Here is a 15,625-nt window from a genome sequence, read left to right as displayed (position 1 = left end):
TTCAGCCAGGGATGCTGTGGAAGAGGGATGGGTCCATCCTGGCATACCAAAGAGGAGGTCCAGGGATCAGTTCAAGGGCAGGGGCCACTGACCACCTGCACTTCTCTCCTGCCACAGGGGAAGGTCTTCCCCAGGCTGCGGAAGCGGAATAGCTCCATGAGGTCTGTGGACCTGGAGGAAACAGTGATGGATGAAGGGCGGGCCACTGACTACGTATTCCGGATCATCTACCCGGGCCACAGGCACGAACACAGTAAGTGCCCCCACTCCCACTCATGGTGGGGAGGAGGACACAGGCCTAAGGCTTCTCATGTTCTCTTCAGCAGAGCTGGCTAGGACAGGGGGCAGGAGATAGCCCTGAGGAATGTTCCCTTAGGCTGATTCAAAGCCAGATGGATGAGTTCTATATATAGCTTTCTGCCCCCAATGGTGCTTTGTGCCCATCTTCCTCTTCCACTTAGCCATCTCTGTTCTATCTTCTGTTCTTCAGGTTGCTTTTTTTTTTTTTAGAACATGGGTACCACCTACAAGCAGACAGGCTCAGAGGTTCATAGGTTGGAGATGAAAGAGATCTCATGGATCATTGAAGTCCCTCATTTTTATAGAGGAGGAAAGCGAGGCTCAGAGAGGGGTAGAGTGATACAGAGCCATACAGTTAATACATAGCAGGCCCAAAATTCTGAGCCAGGTCCTACAGTCCAGATGCAAGCTGCCCTTCCCATCTCCACGTGAGAAAACCAAACCCTACAACAGGGCTGGAAAGGGAGGCCGAGAATGTAGAATTTCTCCTTCATTCCAATTCCCAGTCTCCTTTAGACCCTGGCTGTGTGAGGTTGGTAGCCGTCTTTGGTGGTTTCAAGCCTGTGCGTGCCTCTGTGCGCAGGGCCAGGGCCAGGGCCTGCCTTTCTCTCCCTAGCTCTGCGGTGGCTCAGCTGCCAGCGACAGCTTCTCTGATACAGCGGGCAGGTTGCCGGGTGAACTTGGCCTTTGGCTGGGCTAGGGGGATGAGAGTGGAAAGAAGGGAGTCGCCACAAGGATCCAAGTCCGGTGAACTTGTACCTTACTACTAATCCCTGTCCCCAGGGGCTTAGGGGGGCACACTTTGGGGCCCCGGCCAGAAAGAGGCCCCAGTGACTTGAATATTCAGAGTTGGTCTTGCTGCTCCGGAGCTGAGCAGATTTGTTGTCTCATCTAGACCTACCAGCCTTGTAGATAAGAACCTGGAATCTGCCGTCCCAGATCATTTGTTACTTCCAGCCCAGCCCTCCCCCTCTAGGAGCCCTCAGCCTGTCCTGTGCAAAGGGAAGAAGCAACGCAGCAAATCAGAACCACAGGAGCGCACAATTCCAGGTCTTGGAAGGTTTACAGAGCTGTCCCCATCTCCCCTCCCCTAATAGCTACCTTGTAAGGCAAGTAGTAGTAGCAGGAGTAATCATTGTTAGCTTTTACATAATGCTTTAAGGTTTGCCAAGCATTTGCAACTGGTATCTCAATCGATCCTCACAAGAACTTGTGCTATCATTATCCCTATTTTACAAATGAGGAAACTGAGGCTGGGAGATGTTACGTGATCAGCCCAGGCTTGTTTGGCTAATGAGTATCTGAGGCAGGATTTGAACTCAGGTCCACAATAGACCAAATAGCATTGTTCCTATTTTACAGAAGAGGAAACTGAAGCTTAGAGAGGTTGCCCAGGGTCACCCAGCTAGTGAGTATTGGCAGGATCTAAAGCCAGATTAGCTGGCCCCAAAGTCAAACATGCTTTCTAAGATGTCGTGCTGCTCAACCCCTGTAGGCCAAGTTGGGGGGGGGGGGAGGGTAGCCCAGGGTGCAAAAGGCGAAGGTGAGATCGTCTTCAGAAAGTACCTTTGCTTGCAGGTCTGGAATTTATACGGGCAATAGATGTAGTGTATAAATCATCCAGGTGTCTTTGCTCCATCTTCTGTCTTTTAGTCACATCTCAGAGCTTGGGCCAGGAGCCCGAGGAGCTCCTCGTGGGCAGCCCTGACGTAAGACCTGAATGGTTAGCTAAAGTGGCTGGCAGGGATCGGAGCCATATTGTATTTGTCTGGTGATTTCAGTCTTCTGGGCGTTCTCTGCCCAGTGTAACCCCAACCACTCCAGAGTTGGTGGTGTGATCAGTGTTCTATCTCCCGGCTCTCCTCCCAGCATGTAGCTACCTGTCTAGACTACCTGGAGTGGCGCTGGCCTGCCCCTATGCCGTCCCTGTCCCCAGTTTTGCACCATACACTGTCAAGACTTTGATCCTCTCTCGCATTGCCTGGTTGGAGAGATCCTCCCCATCAAAGCTGGGTTGAAACTCCTGCACCCCATCCCCACAAAAAACAACTCAGTGAATGAGCTCCTTCACATCTCCTCCTCCTCCCCCTCGGTGGGGGTGTGGGAGAACACCGTTCCCTGGAGCCCCTCCCTGCCGGGCCCTCACAAGCCTCTCTCACTATTCTCTTTGAGCAGTCACTATTAACTACCACCACTTAGCTGCCAGCCGCGCGGCCTCGGTGGACGATGATGAGGAAGAGGAGGATAGACTACACGCGATGCTGTCAATGATCTGCTCGCGGAACCTCACAGCTCCCAATCTGATGAAAGGTTTTTATCCCGCGTCCCTCCCTGACACCCCCCCCCCGCCATGCCCTATTTCTCCCTCTCCACCGGGTCCACTGGCCAGCACCTACAGGGACTCACACAACAGTGTTGGCATTACTGGACTCCCTGAGAGTCAGGCAAAGAGAGGCCAGGAGAGGGAGAGACAATAGGAAGGAGGGTGGATGGGGCCGGCAAGAAGAGAGAGGAGAGGAAGAGGGATGGAGGGATGACAGCATTGAACGGCCCCCTAGGCGCTCCCCTCGTCTGCACCAGAGAAGGGACTGTCTGCCTGGACCTGGGGGGAAGGTGAACATGGGGGAAAGATCATAACTCTAGAGCCAGAAGCCACCTCAGAGGTCATCTAGTCTCAGAGAAGGAAAGTAGGGCCCCAGGGAGGGAAAGGGCATAGCTACTTGGTCCCTGGGGCAGGGGCAGAATTCGCACTCAAGTCTCAGAACTTCAAAGTCAGCCCTCTGTCCATCACATTTGGGGAACCTCCTGTAGATTTCCAGTCCATTTCTTTGTCTGGGGCCAAAATGATGGCAGCTTCAATTTAGTCCTTTCTTCTGTTTCCCCTCATCCAACCCATTACTTCTCTGACCCTTTACCTAGTTAGTAATGGGGGGGTCACCTTGTCTGAGGGTCTCATTTGACAGAGGAAGAAACTGAGGCCCACAGAGGTGGAAGTGATTTGCCCAAGGCCACATAGCTAAGATCATAGGATCATATATTTAAAGCTGGAAGAGACAAGTATTATGTAGTCCCACTGCCCCATTTTAAAGATAAGGAAACTGAGGCCCTGGGAGGATAAATGGCCTACAGGATAATAGATTTAAGCTGTAAGGGACCTCGGAAGCCATGTAGTTCAATGACTAGGCAATAACCGGGGAAGGATGCTGCTAGAGTAGGTCCCTAACTGTCGGGGAGGCAGTAAGGACCCCCGACATACCTGACAGTGGGAGAGATGGTACAGTGGGAAGCAATGCACTGACTTGGCTTCTCGTGGTGGTCCTTTGTGTTCCCACCTCCCTCTCCCCAACACACACACATGCACACGCGCAAACACATGCACATGCACACGCCTTGAAACCACTGAGCTTCTGCTGTTGTGGATTTCAGACTTTCACCAGAGACTTGGGAATACCTAGCTCATTCACTCTGAATTAACCCGCCAATCAATAAGCATTTATTATGTACCTCCTGTGTGAGGTAGCATGACACAAGGGATAGAGAGCTGGCCTTAAAGCCAAGAAGCCCTGGGTTCAGTCCTGCCTCTGACATGTACTTAGCCGTGTGACCCTGGGCTAGTCCCTCAACATCGAAGACTCAACCCTCTGAGACTCTAAGACTCTGAGACTCTCTCCTTTGGCAGCAGCGGAGGCTATCTGCATTGGTTGGGGATGTATCTCCCTGGGAGAGCGCCATGCTAATGAAATCACAGATCAGGTTGAAAAAAGACGTTGCACTGTGCTGGGTAACAGGGAAAGAGAGACAAAAATGAAGCCATCCCTGCCTTCAGGGAGCTTATGTTTTATAGGGAGAAAACATACACATATGGAAAGATATACATGGAATAAACAATATACAGTGTATGTTAATGTGATATAATAACTATAATAATGTAACATACAATACATGTAATATTGTAATATACAATGTATATTGTATATAATTCAAGAAATATAATAATGTAACATACAATACATGTAATATACAACGTATATTGCATAGTAATATAATACAAGAAATACAATGATGTAACATTCAATGTATATAATCTGCGAAATGCGTACAAGATAATTGAGGGACACAAGCAGCTGAGGGGTCAGGAGAGGGTTTGTGCAAAAAGTGGCACTGGAGCTGAGTCTTGTAGGCAGTGAGGGATTCTAGAGTTTGGGGTGAAGAGGAAGGGAGAAAGGAAGGAAGGATTTATTAGACGCATACTACGTTCCAGGCACTGTGCTAAGAGCTTTACAGATATTATCTACAACAACCCCAGGAGACAGGTGCTATTATCGTCTTCATTTTACAGTCAAAAAAACTGAGGCAGAAAGAGGTTAAATGACTCGGCCAGGATTACATAGCTAATAAGTGTCTGATGCTGGATTTCAAGTCAGGCCCTCCCAACTTCAGGCCCAGGGCTGTATGCCACATGGGTGCCTCTAGCAAAGGTGGTGATGACAGCTAGAGATCATAGGATCGTAGATTTAGAGTAGAAAGGTCCCTTTGATAGAGACTGGCTAGCCTGCCCACTTCATTTAACAGCTGAGAAAACTAAGTCTCAGAGACATCAAGGTATTTGCCCAGTGTCCTACAGGTAGTAAACATCAGAGCTAGGATTAGAACCCAGGTCCTCTGACTCCTAGGTACCACTCTTCCCCTTGGCTGGGCCTAACTTCCTTTCCCTCTGTTCCCAGGGCTCAGTCTGCCTTGGTAGCTCAGCAGACAGCCTCTAGAAATGGTCCTTCCTTTCTCCAAACCCCACACCCAACCGTTGTGCCAACTGGTCCTTTCCCATTTTCTACCCAGGAGAGTCTAAGCCTCAATTCCTTTGCCCCAGGCCTAGCCTCAAGCTTATATAGGCCCTACTCCCTAGGACCTGGCCTGTGACTTAAGTCTGGTCTTGCCACACCTCACTTACCTTACCATCTCTTCTACTTGTCTTTTTTTTTTTTAAGTCTAGCCTTGTGATTCTGTTGGTGTTAGCAAATCTCCCAGTGAGGAAATTTCTTTTACCAATGCTGATCCTGCTCCTTCTCTGCCTTTGGCAGTGGCCTGGAGACACTGTAAGAGGAATAAGTGACTTGTCCAGGGTAACAGCCAATATGTATCAGACGTGGGACTTAAAGGATCAGAGATCAGAAGATAAGAGCTCTACCAGTCTGAGGGATGTCAGAGGCCGTCTAGTTAGACGAAGGCCCAGTAAGAGGCAGCTAGGTAGTATAATGGATAAAACTCAGGGCCTGGAGTCAAGAAGACCTGAATTCAAATTCAGCCTCAGACACTCACTAGCTGTATGACCTTGGGCAAGTCACTTAACTTCTGTTTGCCTCAGTTTCCTCATCTGTAAAATGAGGATAATAATAGCACCTACCTCCCAGGGTTGTTGTGAGGATCAAATGAGATAATAATTATAAAATGCTTAGCACAGTGCCTGGCACATAGTAGGTGCTCTATAAATGGTAGCTATCATTAAGGGAATTGGGCTGTTCTTTCATGGTTACTAGGGACTCCTAAGTAAGGAAACTCCCTCCCACCACATTGCCTCTTCCTGACTCTTCTAATAGAGGCCAAAAGAAGCAGGAAAGCAGCACTGAGTGGGCCAGCAGACTCCCATTTCTTATGTTAATTACCCTATTTATTGGCAATTCTGCAAAGCGAATAAATAACCAGCTTCTGCCTGGACATCATTCCCTGTGACCATGGGCAATATCACAGCTCTCTGGGCCTCATTTTCTTCATGTGTAAACTGGGGGGCCAGGTTCGAGTAGAAGGCTCCTAAGGTCCCTTACAACTTCAGAGCTAAGATCCCGTGACTAAGTCTCATTTCTAGTCCATGCTGGCGGTGTGGTCCTGGTCCAGTCACTCGGCCACTCAATGCTCTAGGCAGCCCTCTAAGCTGCTCGGCTGCAGAGGTGGTGACCTGCTTAGTGAGAAGGGGAGATCGGAGGGCCAGTCCCCATGTCTATCCCCTCACTGCCCTCCCCCCAGTCTTGTCTCTTTCAGGCCCTGGGCCTGTGGGCTGGTATTTATTTCTAGAGGCTGTGTTAGCATCCCCTTACCCCCTGAGGCTGGCTGGTCCTGAAGGTGAGAGAAGGCTGAGAGATGGAGTGAGTTTCTGGTGCTAGGTTAGTGGGGTTTTTTTTTTTTTGGTGGTTGTTTTTCTTGCTTACTCTGAGATCCCCAGGAATCAGTTCTATAGCCAGAGCTACCAGCAATATGGCGGGTCCTGATTAAGAGGCTACAGGGTTTTGCAAAGAGCTTAGAGGAGGCCCCTCCGCAGGAAAAGAAAGAAGACAGTAAGGCTAGAGATTGAGGGAAGGGTCCCTGCAGATCCCCAGTTGTAAGTAGTTTTCAAAAGATCTGGTCCTTTGCCTAGGGCGGACCCTGGCCTGGAATCCATCCTTTGAGTTGGGAGTTCCAGAGGCTATTCCCAGGCCAGCGGAGAAGGCAAACCTCTCAGTAAGCCCTAGAGGAACTGGGAGTATGGATGGGGGCAGGTTTGTCCTTTATACTTATATATACATTTATACTTTTTTATATATACATTTATACCTTTATATGTACGTACACATATATACCATACATTCCACACCCCCTCACCCTCCAGCTTCTTAGCAATGGGGAACCAGCAGCTGAGGTAGGCCAGAAGTAGGCAGGGAGGGCAGGCATTGGCACAAGAGAGCGAGGAGTAGGCTTCCAACACCCCTAGTGTGCTCCCTTCTTCTCGTCCACAATGACAACACTGTTGTGTCCCGTTTGCTAGCCTTGGCTTCTGAGTTCTGCAACATGCTTGACTTTTGGTGCATGTGGATAAAGTGGCGGGTGTCCAGATCACCCTTCCTCTTCCCACCCACCCCCAGCCCTTGCCTCTCCTTCCACTCTTCCAGCTCACAACCCCTGAGAGCAGAGATGCTGTTCACACTAATTCTAGGCCAGACCAGATGCCTTTCACTCGGAGTCCTGGGGGCTGTGGGGGTCAACCAGCCTGACAGTTTTTGCCTCCTACTCTTCCTCATCCTTGGAGGAGGAAACCAAATCTAACAGAGAAAACTCCCTGACCCTGAGAGGGCCCCAAGACTCCAGTCCCTCCTGAGCTTGAGCTACGTGTAGTGGGTTGATTCTGAAAATATAACAAGACGGGACGCTTACTTGCTGGCTTGCTCAGCTCCTCCCTGGAGAGTTAAGGTGAAGAGCATTTTTCCGCGAGACTTTTTTGGGTGGGACCCACTGCCTGGGCATGTCTTCTCCTCTTTGGTTTGGCATTCATCTTAGTTTCCTTCTCTGGTCCTCCCTGAGCCGCCCTGCCTGTGACCCTGCTTCCTGCTGTCCCACTGGCTGGCTGGTTAGCCAAGGCTCTGCTCCTACCTGTTGAGGGGCTGCTTCCTGCTGCAGAGTGCATGAGCTGGACTTGGCCCATGTCCACATCCCTCCCCTTTTGCTATCCTGACCTCTCTTTTTGAGGTACAGCTTGCACCCTTCCAACCCCCCACACCTGATCCAGAGCCGCAGCTCATCCTCACCAAGTCTGTTCCCTTAATTTGCCTCCTGATGGAGTTGAAGGGCCAGCTATTTCTGGAGATCCTGACTGCACAAAGGTCAGAAGCCCAGACAGTGGGGCCAGGTGCTGGTGGGGCCAGGAGGCAGCTTTGCCATCTCAGCCCCTCCAAGCCTCTCCCGCCAAATGCAGAAAGCTCAGGCATCAGGGATTGAACCATAATGTGCTCACGTGTCCCTGTTGTCTGCACAGCCTGAGTGACACATTAGATAACTGGGTAGTTAATAACCACAATGTTATGAATAATAACAATACTAGTTCACATTTATATAGTACTTGAAGGCTTGCCTTACAAAGCACTTCACAGGCTGTCTCACTGGATCCACTCACCAACCCTCCGTAGTTGGTGCTGTGATTATCCCCACTTTACAGATGTGGAAATTGAGGCTGAGAAAGTTTCAGTGACTCCATCCCATAGCCAATTAGTGCCTGTTTCTCTAATCCAGCCCAGTACTCTAGCCACTGTGCTGTCTAGAATCAGAATTGACAGCACCATGGGAGTCAGCTAGTCCAACCCAGATTGACCAAGATTATCCCCTCTATGGCGTCCTTGACATGAGACGCTCCAGCCTTCACTTGAAGACTTCCAGAGATGGGGAGGACCCACTTTGTAGAGGCTAGGCAACTCACGGCTGCTGATAGAGCCATCTCTTCCAGCCAGGCCCCATTACACAAATCTTTCTTCACTCTTCCTCTCTCTTCTTCCCTTTTCTTTGCCCTTCTTTTCGTCATCTATCCTCTTACTCCCTTTCTTCCCTTACTATTGGGTCTATAAGTGGTGCCCCTTCCCTCCCCCCCACTACCATCATGATCCCTGCTTAGCTTAGAAGGAAAGTTTTGAGGATGAATTGTATCCCAAGCACTGGTTCTGGAGGGGAGACATATCTGCCTAACTTTGCTCTCTATTATTAATCAATCAGTGAACATTTACTAAGCACTTACTATGTGCCAAGCATATGCTAAGTTCTGGGGATACAAAAAGAGGCCAAAGACAATCTCTGCCCTCAAAGAGCTTACAATCTAAGGGGAGAGACAATACACAAATAACTATTTACAAAGCAAGCTAAATAAGAAATAATGAACTAGGGAAGGCACTGGAATTAAGAGGGGTTAAGGAAGGCTTCCTGTAGGCAGTAGGATTTTATTTGGGACTTAAAGGAAGCCAGGGAGGTCAGTAATCAGAGCATAGGAGGGAGAGAGGTCCAGGCAGCCAGAGAGAATGCCTGGAGCTGAGATATGGAAGGCCTTGTTCATGGAACAGCCAGGAGGCCAGGTCACTGGAATGAAGAGTACATGTGGGGAGTAAGATGTAAAAAGATTGCAATGGCAGGAGGGAGAGCTAAGTTATGAAGAGCTTTGAATGCCAAATGGAGCATTTTGCATTGGATTCCAGAGGCAATAGGGAGTTTATTGACTAGGAGGGTGCCATGATGGTGGGACCTTTGCTTTAGGAAACTCATTTTAGTGGCTGAATGGAGAATGGACTGAAGTGGGACAAGACTTGGGGCAAGCAGATCCACCAGCACGCTAATGCACCAAGCACTTGGTGAGTAGCTGTGTTGGGGTGGCATTATGGCAGGCCCTTCTAGTGATCCCAAGAGGGCTTTGCCCATCTGGAGGCTTCCAGATAAAAAGGCCAATAAAACAGTTAGTTAACAAGCATTAGTCAATGTTTGCTATATGCCAGGCACTGTGCTAATAGCTAAAGATACAAAATCAGAAATGAGACAGTGCCTGCCCTCAGAGGACTTAGATTCTAACGAAGGAGATAATCTCTACTCATCTACAGAAATGTTTAGGAGAGGGGATAGGAACTGGACATATGACTGGAATAGGGAATTCCCAAATGAGAAAACTTCAATCAATGCAGGTTGGCACCCTGTCTGCCACTTCCAAGAGAGATGCCTGGAGCACAGAGAGGTGAAGAAGTGACTTGCCCAGGGTCACACAGTCCCCTCAGAGATGGAACTTGAACCCAGATCTTCCTGGCTCTGAGGCCGACTCTTATCCAGTAAACCTTGCTCAATGCCTACAAATGTGACATGTATCCAAAGTGAATATGACAGAGCTTTCGGAGGGAGGGCCCTGGCTGCTGGAGGGATCAGGAGAGGCCAGCGTTTATATAGCACCTGCTGTTTGCCAGGCACTGTGCTAAGAGCTTTACAAATACTGTCTCATTTGATCCTCATGGCAATCCTAGGAGGCAGGTGCTGTTATTATCCTCATTTTACAGCTGAGGAAACTGAGGCAGAGGTTATGGGATTTGCCTGAAGTCACACAGCTAATCTGAGGTTGGCTATGAGCTCTTTCTGACTCCAGGCCCAGCGCTCTATCCACCTAGGTGCCTCTGCTAACCAGACTATAGCACAAAAGGAGCCCCCAAACTTGAGTAGAGAGTACTGACCTCTCCTTTTTGCTCTGGCTGAAGAGAACCAGCCCCATGACCTTGGGAATTCCTCCAAAAGGGACAAGGCCTTGGCTTCTGGGACTAGGCTGGGGTTGGTGGAAAGAGCCTTCCTTCCTTCCTTCTTTAGAGCAGTTTCTATTAGTGATCCCTTCATCATGGCAGGTGGCCACATGAGCTTCAAAGCCAATGACAGGCGAGGCTCAGCGAAGAGAACGTGTCCCATTGAATGTCAGGAAAAGAAGAGCTCCCTGGTCTCCTCTTTTCTTCAGTTCTAGTCCAGGAGTTTTAATTTGAGATTGAACCTGTGATTTCATTCCCAATGGGGAAACTCCCTCTGTCAACACAGATAGTCTCTCGATTTCAGTCATTGAGAGTTGCCTGGGACCACAGAGAAATTAAGTGACTTGCTCAGGGTCACCTGGCAAGTTAGTATGTCTCTGAGGCAAGACTTGAACCCAGGTCTTCCTGATTCTCTATCCACAGCTGCCTCTCAGATTGAGAGGGATAAGCACATCCTCCAGAGGCCAGGCCACCAGGTGGTCTTTTTAGGGTCCCACTATTCCCTCTTTACTCCTCCACCCCCTGGAGAGTGAAACCCAAAGAGATAGGTGGATACTTTTCTGTGCTTTCCTCTCTCTCTCTCTGCCAGAGTATTTAATCCTATAAAAAGAGCACAATTAAACATGCAGTTGGCAAAATAGAAGAGCCTCTGTCTTTATCTTTCCTGCCTCTGGGCCTCTAGGCAGAGACTCCCCTCTCCCCTCCCCCGAGGCCTCCAGTCTTCTGCCAAGGGGTGAATCTGAGCTGCAGCTCCAGGCAGCAAGGCCTGACACAGCCTTATTAATATGGGCAGCATGGGAGGGACACTATACCGATAGCCCTGCCCGTCACTTACTCCCTTGTCCTAGATGCCGGGGACATGATTGAGATGCAAGGCTTTGGGCCAAGCCCCCCAGCCTGGCAGTTTGAGCCTCCAAGTGGCCGCAGCTCCTGCCTCTCCTGCTCTGTCAGAGGCTCACCCTATGGCCCGCCCAACTACTGCAGCTGTGCACAGGACAGGTGAGTGGCACCCCGACCGGGGGACAGCCTGGACCCCAGGTGGGAGACTGAGAAACACATGGGCATATTGGGGAGGGGGGAGTAGGTGGCGAATCAAGGAACTGCTAATCCTCACCTAGATGTCCTTCCATCTGCGTGCGTCCTTCAATGGCTGTCTGTGAATTTGTGCGTGCCTCCGAGCAGCTGAGGCTATGTGCCCATTTCTGTCTCCTTGTCTTTGTGCTTCTCTCAATGTGACCAGTCAGTGAATGTGTGATGAGCACCTACTGTGTGCAAAGCATGAGGTAAGACACACCTAGCATTGTGCTGCTCACAGGCTCTCTGAAAGCTTGCGCCTCGCACATAGGAAGTAACTAAACATTTGTGGAATCAAATTGTGCCTCTTTTTGAAATTTCGTCATCTCCATTATGAAGTCAACAACATCGACAAAAGCCATAAACACTCAAACATTCATGATTTTTACGTGTGTGTGTTAACTTTAAGCAAGTAACAAAGATGCCTTGTGTGCTTCTGAATCCTTTCTGACCACCTTTTCTCCTGTGGGTTTGTGCTTATTTTCAATGTGACTTTACTTTCATCATCTGAAAAGCATATAGAGCAGAGTTATTAACTACGAACTAGCACAAGAGTGCTCGCCAGGAACCTGGAAGTGGGTGTGCACTGTCAGTCGGGCTCATTTGTTTTGGGAACACAAAACATCAAAGTCCCTTTTGGTAGGCAGGGCTGGTTATAGGGTTACGCAATCACAGCACCAGAAGAGTGACCTGGTCTAATCAAATACTTGAACAAGATTTCCCTCTACAATACTCCTGGCAAGGGGGTCAGGGATAGTCTTTGCTTAAAGGGTTCCAATAAGGAGGAAACTCACTACCTTCTGAGGCAGTCCATTCTACTTTGAGATAGTTCTAATTGTTAGGAAATTCTCTTGGGAGCTAAGCCAGTTTCACTCACCCAGGAACCAGATAGCTATCTGACTTAAGGTTAGAAATTCCTTGCAATTACTATTTAACTGAATATGGAAATCCTGTCCTTTCTAAGGACCATACCTCCCCACCCCCAAACTAAATAAAGCAAAACATGGCAACTGTATTCTTTTGTTTTGTTTTGAGGGGTGTGAGGCAGTTGGGGTTCAGTGACTTGCTCAGGGTTGCACAGCTAGTAAGTGTCAAGTGTCTGAGGTCAGATTTGAACTCGGGTCCTCCTGACTCCAAAGCCAGAGCTTTATCTACTACGCCACTTAGCTGTCCCTAATGGCTGCTGTATTGGATATACTAGACATTCCATTTGGTCTCAAGATCCTTTTCAGAAGGCTATCCGAAAGAATTTAAACCCAAACGAAAGCTGAGAGAAGGAGGCAACATTCTCCACTCTCCTAGTTCTCATTCTTATTTTTGTTATTATATCTGTCTGCAGAAAAAAATGTTGGTTTTTGCCATCTGTTCTGGCCAAGTGAGAAGCAGCGTAAGGTAGCGGATAGAGAAATGGCCTTCCAGTCAAGAACATGCAGGTTCAAGGCCCACTTCTGGGACTGTTTAGAACTGTCTAAGCCTAGAAAATGAAGAGGTGGTGTCGCTTTGCATTGGTGAGGGAAGTTTCTTCTTTCTGTCCATAGCCTTTCCAGGAACTCCTTGTTCTGCTGAAATCACAGATCCCATTAAAAAAATTAATCACACTGATGTCAAGCTTCAGTTTGTCTTCACCACTTCTATCTGTTGCCCCTCTGGGATCAAGCTTCACAGTCCAATCTCTTTGTCTCGCAACAGCCCTTCTAATATCTGAGGACACTTATCCTCTTCCCTGTAAGTTTCTTCTTGTCCAAGTGAAAAAATTTCATTCTGTGTCATAGATTTAGAGCCAAAAGGACTTTTAGGTCTATTTCTTTTACAAATAAGGAAACTGAGGTCCAGAGAAATTTTTTTTAAAAACTTGCCCAAATTCAGGTAGGGAGTAAATAGCAGAGACAAATCAAACCTGAATCCTCTGCCTCTAAATTCAATGCTTTTTCCACTACAGAATTATTATGCCCATTTTACAGGTGGAGAAACCAAGGCTTTAAAAGATGGTGACTTGCTTGAGGTCACCGAGTGAGTTAGCCAGAGTTGTCAGGAGAATTCCTGAGCCCTGGCACAATCCTCTTTACCCCACTGCACCCCACCAGTGTCTCCGTGTCTGTCTCCATGTTGACTTCCTTGTGGATATGTCTGTCTGCATGATTCCAGTCTATTCCTTTGTTTGTGTTTCCCTGTACCTCTGCCGCTAAATCTCCACCCTGTATTCAGCCAGGAAACATTAGGGATGGCTGCCATACCGAGAAGGTACCGAGGTGGCGTATTCATGGGCATATTCATCGAGCTCTTGGCTAGATCTCTATAAATTTCAGACCTTTCTATATTGATCCTTGGAGTTATTGACCAGAATCCCATCCTGCTGTCTGGAGCCCCTGCTGGACCTCCCTCTGTCCCTGTAAGCACATCCTGAGCCCAAGTTCAAGGCCAAGAGCCCCAGGGGGAACAGCGTCTATAGTATAGTGCCCAGCATATTGTACATGTTTAATAAATCCTTATTAATTAATCACTGCCCAAGGGTGCCCTCCACTGGTGACCAGGCCATGAGGATTAGATTGGAAAAGATGAATCATGATTTCCTTGCCTGCTATACATACTTCCCAGTTCTGTTTATGAGAGACAAGTGAATGATCTCTGCCTCAGATATTGGGGAAGGACAGAACCATAAGAGCAGGAGGCAGACTCCCCCGGGGCTCCAGAGAATTGGAAAAGGGTACTGGGAGGTCCTTTCCTCCCACTGAGCACCAGGGGATTGAGACCACACTCCTGGAAGCTCTTAGAGCCAGCCCTCCCTCTCAGGGACTTAGCAAGGTGAGCAGCAGGAGCCCATATCTTGATTTCCCCAAATTGACCTTTCAGGGCTGGAAGGGACCTCAGAGATCTAGTTCCACCCCTCCCCTTTTACAGAGAAACAAACTGAGGCCCAGAGAAGTGACTTGTCTCAAAGTCACCCAATAAGAAGGAGATGTAACAGGTGGGACAGGCTGAGGGAAGTGTGCTGCCCAGGGTGACTGAGCAAGCCTGGACCCCGACCAGCCAGAGCTCAGGTGGTGCTCCCCACAGTTGCAGAGTCCAGGCCTTCTGACTCCAAAGTCTGGTGTCCTCTCCATGGTGCCACAGTCTCTCCCTGAGGTTTGCATGGGAGTTAGGAGGAGGGGGTTTTCCCACCTGGAGCAGCTGGTCTCAGGGGGATGCCCTGCCTGTTTCCACTGAGCTCATGGCTCTCTTCTCCCCAGAATGCCCCTGAGATTGCTGTGTGAGAACATGAAGAGACAGATCATGTCCCGGGCCTTCTATGGATGTGAGTGAGATGGGAGGGGAGAGGGGAGGGGAGGCTGCCCTGGGAAACACTCTCTGTCTCCCACTCTTTGGCTATGGAGCCATATCCTGGGAACTGTCCATTTTAAATTACCTGCCTCTCCTCCCCCTCCCCACCAGGGCTGGCATACTGCCGACACCTGTCCACTGTCAGGACCCACCTGTCAGCCCTGGTACATCATAATATCATCCCACCTGACCGGCCCCCAGGAGCTTCAGGAGGGCTCACCAAGGATGTGTGGAGCAAGTACCAGAAAGATAAGAAGGTTTGGGAAGGGTTTTGAGTGGTGAAGGTTGGGGGAGACAAGGGGTTAGTTGGGGGTAGTGCCCAGGAGATAGAGAACAGCTTGGTCTGAGGCAAGCTACCCAGTCTGGAAGAATGGCCAAGATGGAATGGGATCCCTTACAGGACAGAGAGGGAAGAAGAAGTGAGAAGAATTCTCCCAGATCACTTGACCACCAACTGGCCTTGGTCTATAATGATGGGGTAGTGAGAAGCTCCTCCCACCTCCAGCCCAACAGACCTCTGAAGGAGGCACTATAATTATTTTTAGCCCCATTCTACAGATTAGGAAACCGAGGCACACAGATGAATTGTCCACTAACACAACTAGGACATGCAGGAACCGGGCTTCGAATGCCAATCTTCTGAGAAGTCCAGTGGTCTGGCTGTGTTGACTTTCCAGGGAGACATGGCCTCAACTCTGATCACAGTTCTGCCATTACCTCTCTGTGTGACCTTGGACAACCTGTTTTCCTCCCCCTTGCCTGCAGTTTCTTCTTCTGTCAAATAAGAGGACTAGAGATGATCTGAGGGATCATCTCTTTCATCTCTCAGTCCTGTTAAAAGAATTTTGGGTGCCATTAGTTAGGCCTTAGCTGTGCAGATA

At 49.1% G+C, this 15,625-nt stretch overlaps 1 protein-coding gene across 5 annotated transcripts in view; it reads left to right on the top strand.

Moving 5' to 3' along the window:
* SGSM2 (small G protein signaling modulator 2) overlaps positions 1-15,625 on the top strand; it is an 89,407-nt gene that overhangs the window by 43,730 nt on the left and 30,052 nt on the right. For 3 of the 5 annotated variants that reach the window (XM_021006961.2, XM_078154758.1, XM_021006959.2), the window contains 5 exons: positions 118-253; positions 2,473-2,610; positions 11,201-11,351; positions 14,654-14,718; positions 14,856-15,001. In XM_021006961.2, the coding sequence (XP_020862620.1) occupies positions 118-253; positions 2,473-2,610; positions 11,201-11,351; positions 14,654-14,718; positions 14,856-15,001 (636 nt within the window). The remainder of the gene's footprint in view (positions 1-117; positions 254-2,472; positions 2,611-11,200; positions 11,352-14,653; positions 14,719-14,855; positions 15,002-15,625) is intronic. The other 2 variants (XM_021006960.2, XM_078154759.1) reach the window with 2 other exon arrangements.

This window comes from Phascolarctos cinereus, unplaced genomic scaffold, assembly GCF_003287225.1.
Source record: "Phascolarctos cinereus isolate Bilbo 61053 unplaced genomic scaffold, phaCin_HiC Scaffold_5;HRSCAF=322, whole genome shotgun sequence".
NCBI lineage: Eukaryota > Metazoa > Chordata > Mammalia > Diprotodontia > Phascolarctidae > Phascolarctos > Phascolarctos cinereus.
Note: the sequence above shows the minus strand (reverse complement) of the source record. Positions and strands in the feature narration are given on the sequence as shown.